The sequence below is a fragment of the Hermetia illucens genome, chromosome 2, assembly GCF_905115235.1.
Source record: "Hermetia illucens chromosome 2, iHerIll2.2.curated.20191125, whole genome shotgun sequence".
Classification (NCBI taxonomy): Eukaryota; Metazoa; Arthropoda; class Insecta; order Diptera; family Stratiomyidae; genus Hermetia; species Hermetia illucens.
This window is the reverse complement of record NC_051850.1, coordinates 132,154,280-132,173,371: the sequence shown is the minus strand read 5'-3', so window position 1 is coordinate 132,173,371 and position 19,092 is coordinate 132,154,280. Positions and strand designations below refer to the sequence as shown.

Here is a 19,092-nt window from a genome sequence, read left to right as displayed (position 1 = left end):
GACTATGATTTTTACTCATTCATCAATTTAATTATTAACTTTTGAAACGAATCTATTTTGTATTTTAAAGCCTCACAGCCTTCATATAGTAGCAACATTAAAGTTTCCACAATTAGACAAGGCGCACTTCCGCTAGCAGGTATCAATAGATAATTTCTGCATAAACACAATTCTTGGGGAAAAGAAGATGATGATTTGATCTTCTGGCAAATAATAACAGTCAATGATAAAAAAAGCCATTCAGTATCAAAAACCAACAATTGTTCTTTCATTTAGAATAAAATATACAATATGGGCTACAAACTAATGTTTAACGGATTAACTCTAAAATATATTCTTCGTTCCATAGGAAATACTCTAAACGGCGTCAAATGCTATTTTATAAACGTCCTCGTATTGCGACACGAAATGCACTTCTATGCCCTCCTTGATGTAGTCTTGTAGCTCGGTGTAATCCTTTCGGTTCTCTTCGGGTAGGATTATACAATTCACGCCAGACCGTTTTGCCTAGAAAATGAAGAATGAGAATGTTTGATTGGAACCGATTTTGAGATGGAGGAAACTTACCGCTATTATTTTCTCCTTTATGCCACCGACCGGCAGAACTTTCCCCATTAAAGACACCTCACCGGTCATCGCAATATTCTGTCTTATTGGTTTATCAATAGCTAGGGATAAAAGGGCAGTTACTATTGTTACGCCGGCACTTGGTCCGTCTTTGGGCGTTGCACCTTCGGGTACATGCAAATGGATGTGGCTGCAAAATGGAATTTAAAAGACCAACAGTGCAGAAATCCACTATACACAAAATAGATCACACTCACTTCGTTTCTAAGAAGTTATTTTCGGTACCGATGGTTTTAATAAAGTTGCGTGCCACAGTTAAAGCTATTTGTGCGGATTCCTTCATAACATCTCCTAAATGGCCAGTCAAGTGCAGCGCTCCTTCAGCGACATCGCTCTTTGGTTTGGCCAGTTTACGTTTGGCAGTTTCAATGAAAAGTGTTGAACCACCCATTGCTGTCCAGGCCAAGCCCATTACAACGCCTGGCGGTGTTTCCTGATACATTCGGTCCTGTGTGAAAATGGGCTTGCCGAGGAATGAGCTAATATTTTCGTCTGTAATATCTAGATGTTCGGCTTCTTTCTTAACAATTTTGAATGCTACTTTCCTAATAATCTGAAAAAAAAAACACGATTGACTTTAAAACTGAAGGAAATCAAACTAGAATAGAGAATAATACCTTCTCGATATGCTTTTGCAAGTTGCGCACGCCGGACTCTCTACAGTAGCTTTTTATAAGCGTGGTCAGAGCCTCATCTTTTAGTGTAATTTGATTTTCATCAAGTCCGCAATCCTTCATTGCTTGCGGAATCAAATATTGCTTAGCAATTGCCATTTTCTCCTCTGCTACATAACCGGACATTTCAATCATTTCCATACGATCTCTTAAGGGTTCCGGAATGCCGTCTATCACATTTGCAGTACAAATGAACAAAACATGAGATAGATCGACTGCAACGTCCAAATAGTGATCTAAGAAGTTGACATTTTGTTCCGGATCAAGCAATTCCAGTAAAGCAGAACTAGGATCGCCCTGGTAGCCCCTATAAAAATTAAATCAATCAATTAAGCTTCAGAGTACCTGCAAAAAGGATTGATGTCTTTCATACTTTCCAATCTTATCAACTTCATCAATAAGAACAAGTGGATTTTCAGTCTTCGTTTTCTTTAGACATTGAATGAGTTTTCCAGGCATTGCCCCGACATACGTTCTACGATGTCCTTTAATTTCAGCTACGTCCGTCATTCCACCGACACTGAACCGGAAATATTCTCTGTTCAAGGCACGGGCAATCGATCTTGCGATACTGGTTTTACCCACACCTGGCGGACCATGGAAACACAAAATCTTACCCTGGGTGGAACCTTTCAACTGGCTTACTGCTATAAATTCAAGAATACGCTTCTTGATATCTTCCATGCCGTAGTGGTCAGCATCTAGAATGTTTGTAGCTTCATCAATGCTGAGATTCTCCTTACTCATGACGCCCCATGGAAGTGTTGTCAACCAGTCAAGGTAATTTCTCGTGACACTGAAGAAACGTGGCAGGTAAGCTTTTACGTACACACTTGAAACTTTACAATATAATGTACTCACTTGAATTCCGAACTATGGCTCTCCAAGAAATTTAATTTGTTTAGTTCTTCGTCGATCACAGTCATTACCGCTGGGGGCACGGTTTTATCTTTCAGACGTTCTTTGTACTTTTCCCCAATAGCATCTTTATCGTCTTTCTCAATACCCAGTTCCTTCTTTATAACTTTCAGTTGCTCTTGCAAGATATATTTCCTGTGCTGCTGTTTCACCTTTTCTTCCACTTCTCGTCCGATTTTCTGCTGCAGCTTTGAGAGCTCAAGTTCTTTCTTGAGTAATGACAAGGCCAACATAAGCCGCTTTGGAATCTTTAATAATAATTAACTGGTTAACATCATAGAAGATTATTAGCAGATGCATTCATTTACATTCATTTCTTCCATTATTCCTTGAAGCTCCTCTGGTTCAGCTGCCGATAGCGATGCTCCTAGATCACATAGGTACAATGGATTATCCACAACTCTTTGGTTTTGATGAAGCATCTGCTGCAGGCTTTCCCTATTGAAGAAGAAAAATGTCATGACTGCTAACAAGGAAGCTACTTTCAATCTAATTTTACCTGTAGAGGGGATTCATTGTGATTATATCACGTATTGTCTTAATAACCTCCTGGGTCAACGCCTTCACTTCCTCGGTTTGGGTGTAATTTTCGTGCTTCACATTCTCTACTTCTACCATGAGTACGGGCTGTACTTCCATTCCGGGAGGCACACGTTTGGCTGCCGATTCTTCGGGTTTTGTATTTTTATCTTCTTCCTTTTTCTCCTCGGTAATTGTAGATGTCGCGTTCTTCGAATTTCGCAATGATCGATGCTTGCGTCGACGGCGATCGGAGTCGGCTTCATCAACTGTGACATCAATTCGCATATTTAGCATCGGATATCTGATTGTCATTTTTTCTATACATTTGCATTGATCGGAGAAAGGATATCTTACTCACTATGACTTACACTTACTAACGAACAAATGCAAACACTAAACTTGAAGCTAGAACTGAAGACAAAAGCAGATCAATGCGCATCTACTTACCTTTCTTTGGTGGTGGCTCGAGTTCCTCTAATAGCTGCCCTGTGATTTTGATTCGCCTGTGCGCAGTAACAACTAAACGAATTTTGTCGCCTAAATCCTGCATTTCGTGGATTTGTGCGAATGTTCCTACTTGGTAGACTTCATCTAAATTGTTGATCACTTCTGACTCATCTTCACTGTTCTTCTTCAAGAAGATACCAACGTATGGCTGGTTAAGTTTGACTTTGCGCCGAATTAGATCATTTAGCATTGGATTTGTTATCTGTAAATTGAAAAAATGGAAGTTTTTATAATTTTTTTCCGCGTAAAATTTTCAAAGTAATGGGGACCCAAGGAAAAGAAAGATAGATATGCCTCTCATAGATTTTGTGCTCATATCAAGTGTACATGGACAACTAGTAATACAAAATTAAACAGTCGACAATGTTATTTTCCAGGGGGGGATTTGCAGTGTAAAAATTCATTAAAAATTTTTGTTTTGTTCGCGAATTTGAAAGGGTAGTACACGTTTTGGAGAGAAATCGGCAGCCGATTACCGGTGGAACAATGGAAATTCCGAAAAAGGCTGTCTGCAAATATATGTATAGCTCCGCTACCAAACTCTATATTAAACCTCTATATGATGTCCCTTTGAAGCCCTCGCGAAGGACGTTTTTTTTCCAGCTTCTCAACGGCTGGAAGCGATGGGCTCAACCACTGGTCATCCACATGAAACCACCATAATATAAAGCAGCAGAACGAAAAGGCTCAGACTAGATTGATACTACGGAAACGACCGCGCAAGAAAACAACTAATTATGTTCTTAAATCCTGGAATGTTCGATCACAGAACTGGTACTGTTTAAAGCCTCCTTCACTCTTGCACGATTTAGCCCTGGTAGGCAAGTAGAAAAAAAAACAAACCCAGCAACGAAATTAAGATTCGGATCTTAACCTCGCGCCTACAAAACACGTCAACACACTCTCCACGACTATCGTTCTGTCTCTTCTCACTCCCGTTCAGGACCCGATTCCCCAGTCATGTAGTAAAGCCGCTACAGCGATCAATCTCCCTTCCATAGCTGAAGCATGAAGATTCAAATTTGACTTTCGAATTGGAATATTCAAACCTCGAAAGCGGCCAGGAAAATTATATCGACCTAACAAAAGCTATGATGGAGTTATGTACAATACCTGTATGGTAGCCGACAATATTATGGGAATTGCAAAGACGAGCGGCCAAATTTCTATGATCTCTCGAGCTAGTGGTTCTTTTGTTACATTCTTCTTCACGTATTTCCGTTCAACGATTCTATTTCGGAGGATAGAAACTTCAATAGTATACGTGGTGACCTATTTTGCCCAATAACAGCACGTTCAGTTTATTGTGGGATATGTGGCTGCTAGTTCCAGTTCCGGTCCCAACACAAGCTGTAAGTGGTACTATCGCCATGTGGTTCATATTGGTAAACCGGACATAATCCCGTGACCATTCCATGCTTGTATGCACGGTTTTGATAGGAGACCTTACATACAGCAGTACGCCTGTCCGTGCATTGTACCGGTGCCATAACAGTGCAGCTAGAGATAGTTCAAAGTCTCTAACGAAGAACCATGCATTCTGCACTGCAGTCTCCATCCGCTTTTCCATTAAGACCTTTTTATAAACTCGGATGGTGACCACACCGTCCTGAATGGCACACATAAAACTCTACGTTTTAGCAAAGAGCTTGTATTTACCGTGCATTGCTTTCGACTGCCATTCATCGATCCACTCTTGATCTGACTTCAATCCATTCAGAGGATTGATAGATCGATACTTCAACTTAAGTGAGGTCAACACACAATTGACCTTACAAAGAGCTATAAGCAAGGGACTAGCCTGCCCTTTACTGTAAAAATAAGCGCATAGCGAATCAATTTGATGATGATGTTATGCCGCAACGTGACTACGCTCCCGCCTCCGATGTCATGAGATAGCTTCATCCGCTCCGCTGTGAATTTGTCATGTCATCATCGATGTCATCTAAGTATATAAAGTGTGTCAGCTCACACTTAGTACGTAGCTCATATTTTATTGCAAAAACATGCTATCTAGCATCATTCAGTAGTTATAAAACTGCATATAATACCAAATAGAACTCAATGAGTATCCTTGCCTCTCCGTATGCGGATGGCATCTGAGCTGTTGGCACCCTCAAATGAGCCCACTAACAACCTTCCATGACTAGCTAAAACGTTTGCTAGTGTGGATCAATACGATACAGACCTAGTATATCCTTAACGTAATCGATGTAGCAAATAAACAATTTCCTTCGATAATAAGTTGCTATTTGAAACCCCTGGATCCAACTCGGCTGCCTTTCTGCTCCTAAGACAGAATGTTTTTGATATAGAGGTGTGCATTGACTTTTCCGCGAAATTCCTCTCTGACTAAATTTATGCTATGTGTATTCCGATCGTGCATACTGGTGGACGTTCTGCACCAGAAATTCGAACTGTTTGTGGCTCGTAGAATCTCGTTTCTTGTAACATCCGCAAATTCATGCCAGGGATGGTAGCAAAGCGAATTTCTACGGCGGTAATCCGTTCAGCCAAGTTAACATGCTGGACGAAGGAAATCTAATTGTTATACCTCCGGCTTAAATTCAATTTTTATGAATAGAAACGACGGGGCTAATGCAAGTGACATTAATACTAAGCACTTGCAACTTAAATAGTGCCTTCCGCAGCTCTCAAAACGAATTCATTCAAATTAATTACATTGAAAAGTAACAGCCGAAAACGAAAAGCGCTTCAGAAAGTACTAATCGAGATCTTTCATTTGTACCCCACATTACTATATTTGGTAAAAAAAATCCCCCCTTTTTCATGTATGGGAACCCCCCTTAAATTCATAGTACAAATCACAGAGGGAAAGACCGCTGTTAATACTGAAAATGAATCTTCGTATGACATTCGACTGTACATAAATTGTTTTACTACAGCCGAAGTTTACTGCCAATATATTGTTATACCCGCTTTATAAGGAATATAGCAATAAAGTCTTGGTGAAGTATAGAATACAACACGAAATATATGTGCAGTCACATTTGAGAAATTTTTCATTTCCTAAAGTAAATAGTTTGAATACATAGTCCTAAGTTACCTAAGTTACGCCGCAAGGCCACCATGTCATCTGCAGCATGTGCCGTCCGGTTCCTCATATTATCTGTTAGGGAAGTTTGGTTCGTTGACAGGCTTGGGGACCGTATTGGTGCCATGGTAATGCCACTCTGGATTCGTACGTAATAAAACGCTGAGCGTCCTACTTTGAAGAGCTTCTGAATCCGATACATAATTAGCCCTAATCGATAGCAGAAGTTGATATTGTCGTATGAGCACTGAAATCAAACAAAGCGCCGGGTGCGGACAAGATTCCAGCCGAGCTGTTAAAATCCGGTGGAACGGGTATACTGAAGGCGATAGACCACCCACTGCTGCGAATCTGGGAGAACGAGGAGACCCAGACGACTAGTGCAGAAGCATCATCTGTCCAATCCGAACGACTAATCAGCGACTACCAATGCGCGGAATGTTGTGAATGTTGTGTGGCTACCCAAGTCTCATTGGAAGCCGGGAGGAGCACTTGAGAGGCAGTCGTGGCATCGGGATACTTCCCAAGAGACGACATCTGGGTTCCACTGAATCAAGTCGCTAAACAGGTGGGCGTTACGACTTCTCCTCGGCTGCGATATCAACGCCCATCACGAAGCCTGGGGAAGCAGCGGAACCAATCGGAGAGATAAGTTCCTTCTTGAATGTATTCTTAGCAATAAGTTAGAAATATATAATTTAGGAAGCATTCCAATATTTCTGACTAGCACTAGAGAGGAGGTTCTAGACATAACTCTAGGAAATACTCTAATACTCTCTCTAATACTTTAATGAAGGGGGTGTGGTGGGAATTCGAGGGTGTCGGAAGAGCCCTCTATGTCTGATCACAGAATAATCAGATTCGACATTGTGGGTAACTCCGAAATGAAAAGAATAATAGAGAACGGGATTGGGAATCCTACGCAATGCACCTGAGCAACAACATGGCCCACCTTCAAGGGGGCGGTGACATCAGGAGCGAAATGGAACTAGAAACAGTGGTGGAAAACCTCAACACAGTCGTTATTGATGCATATGAGGCCAGCTGGCCGACTAAGACAGTGTAGTCATCAAGGGATATACCATGCTGGCACAGGAAACTGGCCAAAATGAGAACAGATGTACGAAAACTTTTCAATCGGGCAAAACAAATCGGGAACTGGCAGAGATACAAAAATGCACTGACTGCGTATGGCAACGCGATCAGCGAAGTAAAACGGAACAGCTTCAGGGAATTCTGCGAAGGGATCGAATAGTTCACAGAAGCAACCAGGCTTTACAAGGCTGTAGTCAGAGACGGGGCAATATCCTCTGTCTGTTTGAAGAAGGAAGATGGGACATTTATCGAGAATGAGGTGCACAGGGTACACCTGCTTCTCAGAACTCATTTCCCGGGACAACATTCTGCCTGACACCCCAAAAACGAATAAAAGGGGATGAAAAGGGAACTAGAAACTAGCAAAAGAGGTATGCTCGGAAGTTTAGGGTAAGGTGGACAGTGGGAACTTTAAACCACTGAACCAGCACTAATCCAGAGAGCCCTAGGAATCATCTTAGAGTTTCTTCTGGGGGTGGTAAGGGGCAGCATATCCCTGGGATATATATCAAGGACATGGAGACCAATTTCCCTAACAAACAAAACGGTGGAGAAGGTCATAGACAACTATATTATAATAATAATAATCGTTGGCACAACAATCCATATTGGATCAGGGCCTTGAAGTGTGTTAGAGCACTTCATTCAAGACCGTAACGGTACACTACAGTAGACTGTAGGAGGCAATGTGGTCAGCATTGCGCTCGCCCGAGATTATTACCCTGATTTGACTCAGGTACTCATTCACAGCTGAGTCGACTGGTATCCGACATCAAATCACGATACAAATCCCACTGCCGCCAGCGAGATTTGAACCGCGACCTTCCGTACGACAGCCTTGTGCTCTAACCACTCAGCTATCCGGACACTAACTATATTATAACTAAGGTTCTAAAGCGTAATCCCCTGCATCAGTGTCAACACGCTTACCAGGCAGCACGATCAACTGAAACTGCCCTATGTCAGCTTACGGATGTACTACGGGATGCCATAGAAACAAAAGAAATCGCACTGTGCGCGTTTTTGGATATCGAAGGAGCATTCGACAACACATCGCATACAGAGATACAAGATGCCCTAACCCGCAAGGAAGTGGGAAACACCCTGGCTTTCTGGATGGGCACAATGCTAGAGAGTAGGCAAATAGAAGCACCGACATGTCATGGATACTACGCAAGGTTGTTTACAGGGCGAAGTACTAACGCCGCTTATGTGGAGTATGGTAGTGGACGAACTTCTAGATGTGCTAACAAATACTGGAATACAGGTCCAGGGTTAAGCGGACTACATTGTTTTAATCTGTAAAGGCAAATGTGAGGATACCCTATGTAATAGAGTCCAAATTGCACTAAGGGTTACTAGTGCCTGGTGCAGGAAGGTGGGAGTGCGGATCAATCCAGCCAAAATCATCATAGTACTATTCACTATGAAACGTAAGCTTGATCACTTAAAATCCACAAGGTTACATGACATGGAGGTGAAATGAGAAACAGAGGTGAAATATTTGGGAATTAAGCTAGACCAAAAATTACTCTGGAAAACACATGTCGGAAAGCCACGAGGGCTTTGATAACTTGTAGATCTATAGCAGGAAAAAAATGGGGCTGCAGCCCGAAGATACTACTTTGGATATATACAGCAATAGTAAGGCCAATGGTAATCTGGACAGAAAGAGCCGAATTGAGCACACAAGCCAGGGAATTACACAAACTCCAAGTACTGACTTGCGTGTTTATCAGTGGGACAATGAGGAGGCATCCCTGGAGGTTCTTCTGGGTTTAACGCCTCTCCATGTGCACATACAGATGCAGACAAGGAGGGCAATATTCAAGATGGTCGGGAATATCAGGGAGGCGTTGGGCTACCTAAACCGAAGAAAATTTGATATTCTTTTCAGGCGGTATCCCGAATTACTGATACCGAGGGATAACATGAGGAGGTTTCCCTTTGATAAGAAATTTGAAATACGTTGGAGTAACAAGGCAAACTGGTAGAGCGTGGCTGGGACGTACGGCTTAAACCAGCAACTGATTACTTGGTACACTGATGGATCTCTCACAGCAGAAGGAGCGGGTGTCGGTGTCATTGGTGCAAGGAAACAGTACTTGGGAGCCAATGGGCAAGCACATTAGCATGTTCCAGGCGGAAATATACACCATAGACAAATGTGCCTCCTTTAATCTACAAAAGAACTACAGAAGGAAGAACAGTGCTATTTTCACCGGCAGTCAAGCAGCGATCAAGGCACTCAAGTCCACCCAGGTGAACTCTAAACTGGTATGGGAATGCTTTGAGAGACTGAATACGCTCGCTTCGTCCAACAAGATCTGGATACTCTGGGTTCCAAGCCATATTTTGTAGGAAGGCAATGAGGCAGAGACGATCTAGCCAAAAAGGGAGCATGGACGCCTTTACATGGACCAGAACCCTTCTGTGGAACGGGGTTCATGGCTATGAGATTAAAAAATTAAGAAGAACGGTTGAGGGCTTACACTTGGCGGGCTTACTAGGAGCAGTCCAGGGTGCTAATTGAGGGATACGCTTAAACCTCATCAACTTTCCCTTAAGGAGGTCATCCCATGTGTCGGGTTGGAGAAATCGATTTTTTTTGCATGAATTGTATCTATATATAGTGGAGAATATGTGGGCCAAGGGATTTTCTGATATTCCGAGTCGTTCAGAAATTACAGTGTTAAACAGGTCAGGAGTTTGCAGCCGCGGCTAGAGTACTCGATGAGAAAGAACATCGAATCTTTTTTTACCTGTTAGTTTTTTACCTGAGCCTTATAAATTCGAACACAGGTATAAATATAAAAAGATGGAAAACCAATCAATTGTCTAAACTTATTTGCTGTTTGGAATAAAATGGATAATCCAGTCTATAGTGAGCACTGAAAGGCATTCAAGTTATACTCAGTTATATTTTGTTGTAAGTATAGTGCTGTTTGTGTGTTCAGTGATTTTTTGGAATGGATCGTACGAAGGGAGATCGCTTTAACGTTCAACGTCATGCTCGTACTAAAAAACGAGTATTTCATGGGAATCGATAGTTATCAGAAAAGAGAAAGGACTTCGCATCAACATCAGCAAAGAAACTTTTAGCAAGCATAAACATGGATGTTCCAATTGCGACAAGTTTTGTATATTGTATATTGGATTTTGCTGGAGTTTTCTCCGGTATTTTAGCAAATTTCTGCAAATAATAAAATATACGTAGTAGTAAAAAAGGAATGCGTAGGACATGTCGAGAAAAGAATGGGAACGCGGCTAAGAAATGCAAAGAAGAATCACAAAGGCATTGGTGGAAATGGGGCCGGAAAACTTACTGATAAGGTTATTAATGACCTCACTACATGTTTTGGGCTAGCTATTCGTCGACACGCAAATTCTATAGAAGGAATGAAGCAAGAAATTTGGCCAACTTTCTTCCATAAATGTTCTACAAACGAAAATCCCCAGCATCAAAATTGTCCAGCAGGCGAGGACAGTTGGTGCAAATGGCGCAAAGCGGAAGCTAACGGAGAACTGGACAGTTTTCACCACGAGAAGGCACTTTTGACTGAAGAAGTTCAAGCAGTCATCAAACTAATCTACGAAGATTTGATGATCTCTTGAACAGATGTTTAGGGGCAGAGACCCAAATAACAATGAGTCGTTAAATGCATTGATCCGGACTTTCGCTCCTAAACACCTTCATTTTGGGGCTAAGGTCGTAGAAATAGCCACTTTTCTGGCTGTAATTATTTTCAATGAAGGATTCAATGGCATTCTCAAAATCCTAGTGACAACGGGATGTCAAATTGGTCACATATGTTAGGTTTATGTCGACCGCCGTAATGAAGCGCGAATTTGGCGGTCCGAACGACGATCGAGTGACTTCGCTAAAAGAGCCAGAATTGAAACCAGAGAGCAACAATCGGCCTTACAAGACTTTTTTGAAGAAACGGAGGGTGCTCTCTATGGACCAGGTGTAGCAGATTAATGGTGAGTTAAAATGTCGCTGTTGATAATCACATTTAAATTTTCGAATGCGTTTTTCTCGAAACTGCGTCTTGAAAATCGGCCACCATAGCTCAAAATCTATCCAACCAAATTTTTTTAAATTTTCACGACTTCTTTAATACATATTTCTACGGCCCGCAAACTGGGATAATTGCAATCGGACGGGTCCGTAAAAAAACATCAAAATCCAAAAAATTAAGTTTAGAAGCCCACCAAAAATTTACCTTTTAATTTTTTCTAATTATCCTAGTTTGCGGACCGTGGAGTATTGTCCACATTAAAATGCCGTTTAATTTTTTTCCCTCAGATGAACACAGCGCCCTCCAGCGTGGCAAAAGAAAAACACCTTTTTTTGGAGATGGGTGCATAAATTAACACCTATTCCAAAAATTAGCTACGAAATCAAGCTGAAAAATTTATCACATATACTAGAGATATGAATAAACATATGGTGAAAAAATCACGTTTCTATCTTTGTCCAGTCCTCCAAACTAATTTTTTTAAAAAAAGGCAAAAAAAACGACCTTCACACGGGATGACCCCCTTAGCAGGAATAATACTTCCTACCTATCCAATATCCCACCCTTCCATAAGATATAAAGCTTTTAGATCGCTACAATCCATCATATTCGATTAAATAAATCCACCCCACAAAAGTGAAAACTTTCTGCCGGAAGCTGTTAATTAGACCTGTGATCACTTTCGCAGACAAGGCACAACGTAAACTCCTTAAGAGCTTACACTCTTTAAGTAATTAATTTGTTGATAATTTTAATTTATGCAAAAGCAAAAACAATTATAAATCATGGAAGCGATTTTATCGCTAGTTGAGATGTATTTACACCAATGACAGAGCGGTTTCTTCGAAGCGGGTTTACAATCAGTTTTTGAATCAATTAGCGAACTGGAGGAGACTTTCGGACTTGCAAACAAACCGACGCTCACTTTTTCCTCATCCACTTGTGCGATTACATCACTTACCTCAAGGATCTTCATGAACCGCGGGAAAACAGGATTACGCCGAGTGGCGAGTAAAGGTAAGTGCGGCCACACTTCAGGGACTGCAACTGTTGCTGGCAGTTGTGGGTCCACCTGCCCATCCGGGCCTTCCGCGGCCGGGCTCACAATCTCATCCTTCTCCGGTTTCGAACAGAACATTCGAGTCGTCAGAGGAAAGACGGCTCTCGAATTCCGGACTGACAGTGCAGTCGGCGAAGACAATTGAGCGAGATAACCTCTGCGCCCATTCGCGACCACCGTCTGCCGTGGGAAAACATTGCTGGAGAATTTTCGCGATTGATCGAACGAGAAATTAGAGCGTATTCGTATATTATGCGATACGTATCGAACGTAATTCCGGGATAATTGTCGTACTATTAACATGATCTGTCAAAACTTGCGAATTTTACAAACAAACCGCAAAATTTACGTAAAAAATCTCACGCAAACCCCTCACTTCGTTATGAAAATCACATACGGGCAACTCGACTGTCATTGGTTTCTGACAGATGTCCAATTGGATGTGCTGCCAGTGGTGTGGGGATCCGTTGTCAAATTGGAAATAGGGGGAACAAGCGGCAGATGCAAATTAGGGGATTGAGTTGGTTCCTAGCAATGTTTTTGAAAATGAAAATGATTTTTTAAATATTGTGTTTCACATTTCCTACCAATTCACACAAGGCTGCGCTTCATTTAAAAAATATCCTTCCAGCGTCAATATTGGACCAAATTTCATCACTAGTTAGAAAGAACAGAATTTAAAGTCAGTATTTATCCATTTTCGATATTTTATTTTACGGACAACTTTTTACAATATTCAACATATCCTAATTACAAATTTAAAGTGAATTTAATTGGTTCCGGCTTCGGCTTTGGCGGTGGAGCAATGTCCGTCATTGGCGGAAGCCTTCGAATCTTCCGTCCGTGCTTTCCTTCTTTTCGGTGCCACAGACCAGACCGCGGACGATTGCCGAGTTCTCTCATCTTCTGGGGGCTACCAACTGGAGTTTTTGCGTGCTCGATGTTTGAAACGCGACCTGGAAAATGGGGAGAAATTACTTGCATTCCCGAAAATATTCTTAGAATACTTTACGCTTCTGACTTACCCACTGTAGCCATACACGTTTTGTCGAAAGCAAATTCTTTCTTCGAAGGCAACTGCACAACGACTTTGTCATCGAATCGTCGTAAAATCGTTCCAAAGGTTCCAGCCGCATGGATTAAGTGGCATGGATAGCCAGGATTCTTCTCGAGACAATGGATCCTAGTTCCGTTCGGTAATGCACCCAACGGGTACGCGTCTCCTTCGCTCGGTCGGACTGGAATAAACGTTTTCAATGTTCTAATGGAACTGCAACTTCAAAAACTCACCAGGTATTCGTGGAATAACCCTCGAAGTTTTGATTAAATCGCCAGGTTTCATGTTCTCCGTGGCAAGGATGTACTTGAGCTCATCGCCGACCGCAACCAAAGCGATTTTCGCAGTTCTGCATCCATCGAAGAGCACGTCAATGACCTTTTCCACTTGTGGCGGCCCCTCGGTCGGCCCATCTCGGATCCACTTTATCCAGTGGTATTTATGCTTGACACCACCTCCGATACCTTTAGCTACCACTTTGCCCGTAACAGGATCTCGTCCGGCCAGATGAGTTGTTTTCAAAGGTTCCACTGTGTATTCCTCGGGGTAGTGGACGATGCGGCGATAGGAAACACCTAAACCTGGTTTGGGTTTCTCAGGCAATAAACGTGCATTTCGTACAGAAATCACGCTCAACCTGACTAGGTTTTTTTGATTAAATAAGCACTGAAAAATCTGCCTCGGAGCAAACATCTCGAGGCAGCAGGAGTTGGAGATTTTGCAACTTTAAGGTTAATTGTGTGTCAAACCATTTGACGTCTCGTGTTTTCTTCTAGGGAAGTTGAAAACATCTCAAGTAAAAGTAAGCATTGGAACGTGGTAGGATATATTTAAGATAATTTTATTAGGGCAATTTTTATGAACGAAAAAATATGTAATCGATTTAAATATGCTTCATATTTGTAAATTAAACCAACAATGCTATTTATAAGTCGCGAATCATTTTCTAAAATTTGATAATTTAAAACTGCTTTACTGCTTTAATTACAAGCTCAACATCGACCACTGTTGCTCGTCAGTGCTAGAGCGATCTAGATAGTCGGACAACAGATACCCTGAGTAACCAACCTAACAATGTCGATGAGCATTGGGCAGCCACAGCTTTTTTCCGGTCTGTTACGCATGCCATCGGCCATATCCCGACATCAGAAGTTCTAGCTGACTGAGGCAACCTAAATGGTGCTCCGGGTTCGAATAACACCACCCAGAATCCCCTCTGACAATGAGGTGAGAGTGAACACTGAAGCTATACACAACACAGCCCTCCGCAACACCTCTAAGAGGGAAATGGATGCCGCAATAACCGCAGTCAACAGAAGTCCTGGAGATAGAGCATCAACAGATGATCTTCACAATCACCTGAAAAACATTATCATAAATACGGCCACAAGCATACTTGGCCCCGCCGCAAAAAGAGTCGGAACGGCTGGTTTAACAAGGATTGTAAGCTAGCAACGGAACGGAAGAATGCTGCATGCCGAGTAATGTTGCATTCTCAAAGATCGCGGGCACGCGTAGACACAGACGGAAAAAGGAAGCCTGGGAGAACCAACAGGTGTATGAACTCGAAAAGTACAGATAGCAATCGCACCAGGCGCGGAAGCTTTACAAACAAATCAGCAGGATGAAGCCTTACACACCTCGATGCTCATCCTGCCGACACAAAGAGGGAAATCTGATTTCTGAAAGAATGGGCATATTGAAGCGATGGGTTGAATACTTTGATGAACTGAACAACCAGAACATCAGCGAGTTGGAGGTATCACGCAGTGCAGCAATTATAGAGGTATCACGTTGCTGAGTACCATCTATAAGATATTCTCCGCTATCTTGCTAGTCCGGATAACCCCATATGCCCAGAACATCATTGACCCATACCAAAGAGGCTTCACTCCAGACAAATCAGCCACAGATCAGATTTTCTCTCTGCGGCAAGCGATGGAAAAACTGTTGGAATATGGACATCAGTTGCACCATCTTTTTATCGACTTTAAAGCCGCCTATGATAGCGTAGTCAGGGTAAAATTGTACACGGCCATGAGAGAATTCGGTATCCCAACGAAATTGATAAGACTGACTAGGCTGACCCTGACCAATGTGTGAGGCCATATAAATCAGCGGGATCACTCTCAAGACCATTCGACATTCGATGCCCTATCATACGTCCTCTTTAACCTAGCCCTGGAGAAAGTGATCCGTGATGTTGAGGTAAATGCGAGGGGTACAATCCTCTTGAGGTCCACCCAATTACTGGTCTATGCTGACGATATCGACATCATGGGAAGAACGACCCGAGAAGTACCAACTGCCTTCATCCAGATCGAGCAAGCGGCGCGAAATCTTGGGCTGCACATCAATGAAGGCAAGACAAAATATATGGTGGCAACGTCAGCCCAGAAAATCAACCAACCAACAACATCAAACCGCACTGGTCAAATGAGAAGAATAAAGATAGGAGACTACAGAGAACTTGTTTGCACTGATGAAGGGAACAAGTGGTTCCCGAAATATTGGTATTTGCAAGAATAAATATCCACACCAACGAAAAAGAAACAAAAAGTTTTTTATCATTTCAGATAATTAATCGTTGGAAACACTGCATAATTACACTCAGAGGAGACTACAACTTTGAGACCGTTGATAACTTCTCCTATCTAAGGTCGAAAATTACAACCGATAACAGCTAAGGCGATTAAATCTGCGCACGGTTGTTGGCATCCAACAGAGCCTATTTTAGCTTACAAAAACGTCTCACCATAGGGTCAAAGCTCTTACTGTACAAGACAATGATCTTGTCAGTCCTCATGTATTTCTTGGAAACTTGGGTTCTTAGCAAGAAAAATTGCGAACTCTTGGCCGCGTTCGAGAGAAGAATCCTCTGAAGAATTTTTGGCACCGTACATGAGGATGGACGATTCCGTAGCCTACATAACTATGAAATCTATGAGCGATACCATGACCGTTAGGTTGTGGATAAAATCCGGCTCAATAGGTTACGATGAGCGGGTCACTTAATCTGTATGGATGAGGATGATCCCACCCGGAAAGTCTATAGGGGCAATATCTACGGTAGAAGAAGAAGATGAGGCAGACCTTGCCTGTGATGGAACGATGGCGTAGATCAGGACTGTCTGGCGTCTAGGGATATCGAATTGGTGGACCTCGGCACAAAACCGGGACGTCTGGAGTTTCTTATTAAGGCAGGCTTAGACCGGGTACTGGTTGTTGCGTCGTTGATGATGATAATGTCGTAAAAAAAAAATGTGGATACTCCGGTGAAAAATAACAAATACTGCAGGGATAACGTGGCGGCCGTCCTGATGTCTAGCGAGAGCTGCCGTTCACTGTACATTACAGTCACAATGTTCATGGGAAACTCATTAATTCCTTTGAAATTCCGGTCATGCACGCACTAGTCAAGGAGGACTCCATTATCAGACCGAGTGATGAAATTTCCAAGTTATTGAGTGCGCACGGAGTCGCTCAATTGCTTAATATATTTTCTACACCCGGCCATTGATACGCTGAACTTCCCAAACTATGAGTAATTTCCCAAGTACCCCACTCAATGTCACATAATTTCAAGCAAAACTGTTGCAGGAAAGCAATTCAACAGCTCCTCACGCTCGGTGGCTAACTTTACACGTTTTAGGCTATTCAATCCACGAAAATTCAGACAAAACTACACGAAGCAATTAAATATGGAAAATCCTCCGAGCTGCAATTTTTTTGTTTTAGATAAATCCTCCTTGATTGAAAAAAAAAAAGAAAATCGCGGAAAATTATAGGCGCTCCTCCCATTCGATGTGAATCCGTTTTTCCTGGTCTTTGATCTGTCTTGTCTCTGATCCGTCGGGACACCGTTAACCGCAAGGAGTTCTTCTATCCAGTAAAAATCAGAGTGCATCTCCACGAAAAAAAATCATGGGTGGGGGGGGGGGGGGGGAATAAGTGCCTAAATGGGGGAGAAGGGGTGAAGATTATGTATTATCAAATACATATCTTTTTAAGGTTGTAACGAGAGAGGCGGAAGAAATTATGCACATGCACCAGAAGGTGGTACATTACAGACCCAAAAAGAGGGGCCCATGAATCAGAAAAGTGAGAGGTGATCTGGTCGGCTTTGACCAGAAATACTAGGCGGCTTCCCTCGTAGTTGTCTGCAAAAAAGTTCTCGCCTGCCTTAGTTTCGTCAATTCCATATATAAAAATTGAATCTAAGCCTGAGGTAGGTTAACTTTTAGAGTGATTTGTTTTTATCATTTACAAAAAAACTGGGCATTTTTTTTTTGGGAAGGCACATCGGCGCCATATAACTTTTTATTTCATATGCCACCCTATACTTTCACTTCAAATTTCATGTCAATCGGTCTTGCCTGAAAGAAATTGGTGATCGCACGCAGCTTCGGCTTCAATGACTGGACTATGTCGCAGAAGAATAATCTATTTTGCTAATCACGGCTACGCAGAGAAAATTCAAAGTCAACGTACGTTTTTACAGTGTATAAGATTCATACAAACAAAACCAAAACATTGCACAACTGAAAGTGTTCCCAATCCAACATTACAAAGAAGAAGACTCACCTATTCAAGATATAGGAAAAAAATAACAACAAAAGCAAAGTGAAAACTCGCAGTGGGAGGAATTAAAATGGTGATCTAAAGTGTTGTGAAACACATTGAAACCTTAGAGTCTGATTCCAGTATTCCAAGACGCTTGCACAAATACTCAGGACAATAGCCAATTGGCCCAAATGGCATGTTCAAGTAAGAAAACATCCAAATCTGCCCCCACATATCGACCTTGAGTGAAAATGCTACTTCCCCGACTCTACCCACAGATCAAATGACAGATATCGAGCTGGAGGAATGGCAAAAGAACCAATTCGATCGATGTCTGGTGGAGAATGCGATAAACAAACTAATCGAGACGTACGGCATCCTCAACCAGACCGCCGACAATCGGACATATAACGAGCGCTCCCAGAACTTGGAGGAGTCAGCGATTCTTATGGCCATCAGTGAGCACGGACTGCATCAGAACAATGCTTTGCTGTTCCTGCCGGAACCGGAGCGGGAAGGGCAGCAGTCACACTACTACGACATGTGTGGGCCATCACGCGCTGCGGTGGAACCCCTGCCCTACGCTGACGATAGGGGCACCACCGCACAACCCGAATATTCAGACGAGAGCAGTTCGAATAACGACACTACTCACATTCTCGAGGCTGCCGTCTCGCTTGCCATCCAGAAGCAGGGGCTGGGCCTGTCTGGGCTGAACAGATGATGACCTGGCCGTGGGCGTCGTGTACTGAGTTGCGTTGCTGGCAGCTAATTCGGTCGTATCGAATCTCCCCCGTGCGGTTCTAAAATGTTTCTAGTGTTAACGGACTTTCATTTACGTAAATATCAGACCTTCGTTGTATTATATTATCTGATAGCGTTAGGATGGGATCGAATTTCACGATCGGAGTCGGATTACTTTAATTTAAATGAAATGTTTAATTGTAAGATTTTTCTAACAGAGAAATAAATTAACGTAAGTATATCGATCT

General features: G+C 42.4%; 3 protein-coding genes across 4 annotated transcripts; 1 reads left to right on the top strand and 2 right to left on the bottom strand.

Moving 5' to 3' along the window:
* Positions 1–239: 239 nt before the first annotated feature.
* On the bottom strand, positions 240–12,907 carry LOC119648820 (lon protease homolog, mitochondrial). 2 transcript variants are annotated; one of them, XM_038050677.1, is made up of 10 exons: positions 12,382–12,907; positions 3,189–3,450; positions 2,719–3,058; positions 2,528–2,657; positions 2,163–2,467; positions 1,675–2,097; positions 1,245–1,608; positions 825–1,180; positions 568–757; positions 240–507 (listed from the first exon to the last, which is right to left on the bottom strand). In XM_038050677.1, exons 1-10 carry the CDS (start codon positions 12,781–12,783, stop codon positions 358–360), a joined length of 2,922 nt encoding a protein of 973 aa, XP_037906605.1. In that variant the 5' UTR covers positions 12,784–12,907; the 3' UTR covers positions 240–357. The 2 variants fall into 2 exon arrangements, with proteins under 2 accessions (XP_037906605.1, XP_037906606.1); XM_038050678.1 differs by having other exon boundaries at positions 2,719–3,007.
* A 262-nt stretch (positions 12,908–13,169) lies between these two features.
* LOC119648115 (39S ribosomal protein L2, mitochondrial) lies at positions 13,170–14,298 on the bottom strand. The gene is made up of 3 exons (XM_038049637.1): positions 13,771–14,298; positions 13,506–13,718; positions 13,170–13,436 (listed from the first exon to the last, which is right to left on the bottom strand). The coding sequence occupies exons 1-3, from the start codon at positions 14,228–14,230 to the stop codon at positions 13,231–13,233; spliced, it is 879 nt and encodes a 292-aa protein (XP_037905565.1). The 5' UTR covers positions 14,231–14,298; the 3' UTR covers positions 13,170–13,230.
* A 3,791-nt stretch (positions 14,299–18,089) lies between these two features.
* On the top strand, positions 18,090–19,083 carry LOC119648318. The gene is made up of 2 exons (XM_038049999.1): positions 18,090–18,304; positions 18,379–19,083. Exons 1-2 carry the CDS (start codon positions 18,292–18,294, stop codon positions 18,822–18,824), a joined length of 459 nt encoding a protein of 152 aa, XP_037905927.1. The 5' UTR covers positions 18,090–18,291; the 3' UTR covers positions 18,825–19,083.
* Positions 19,084–19,092: the final 9 nt, after the last annotated feature.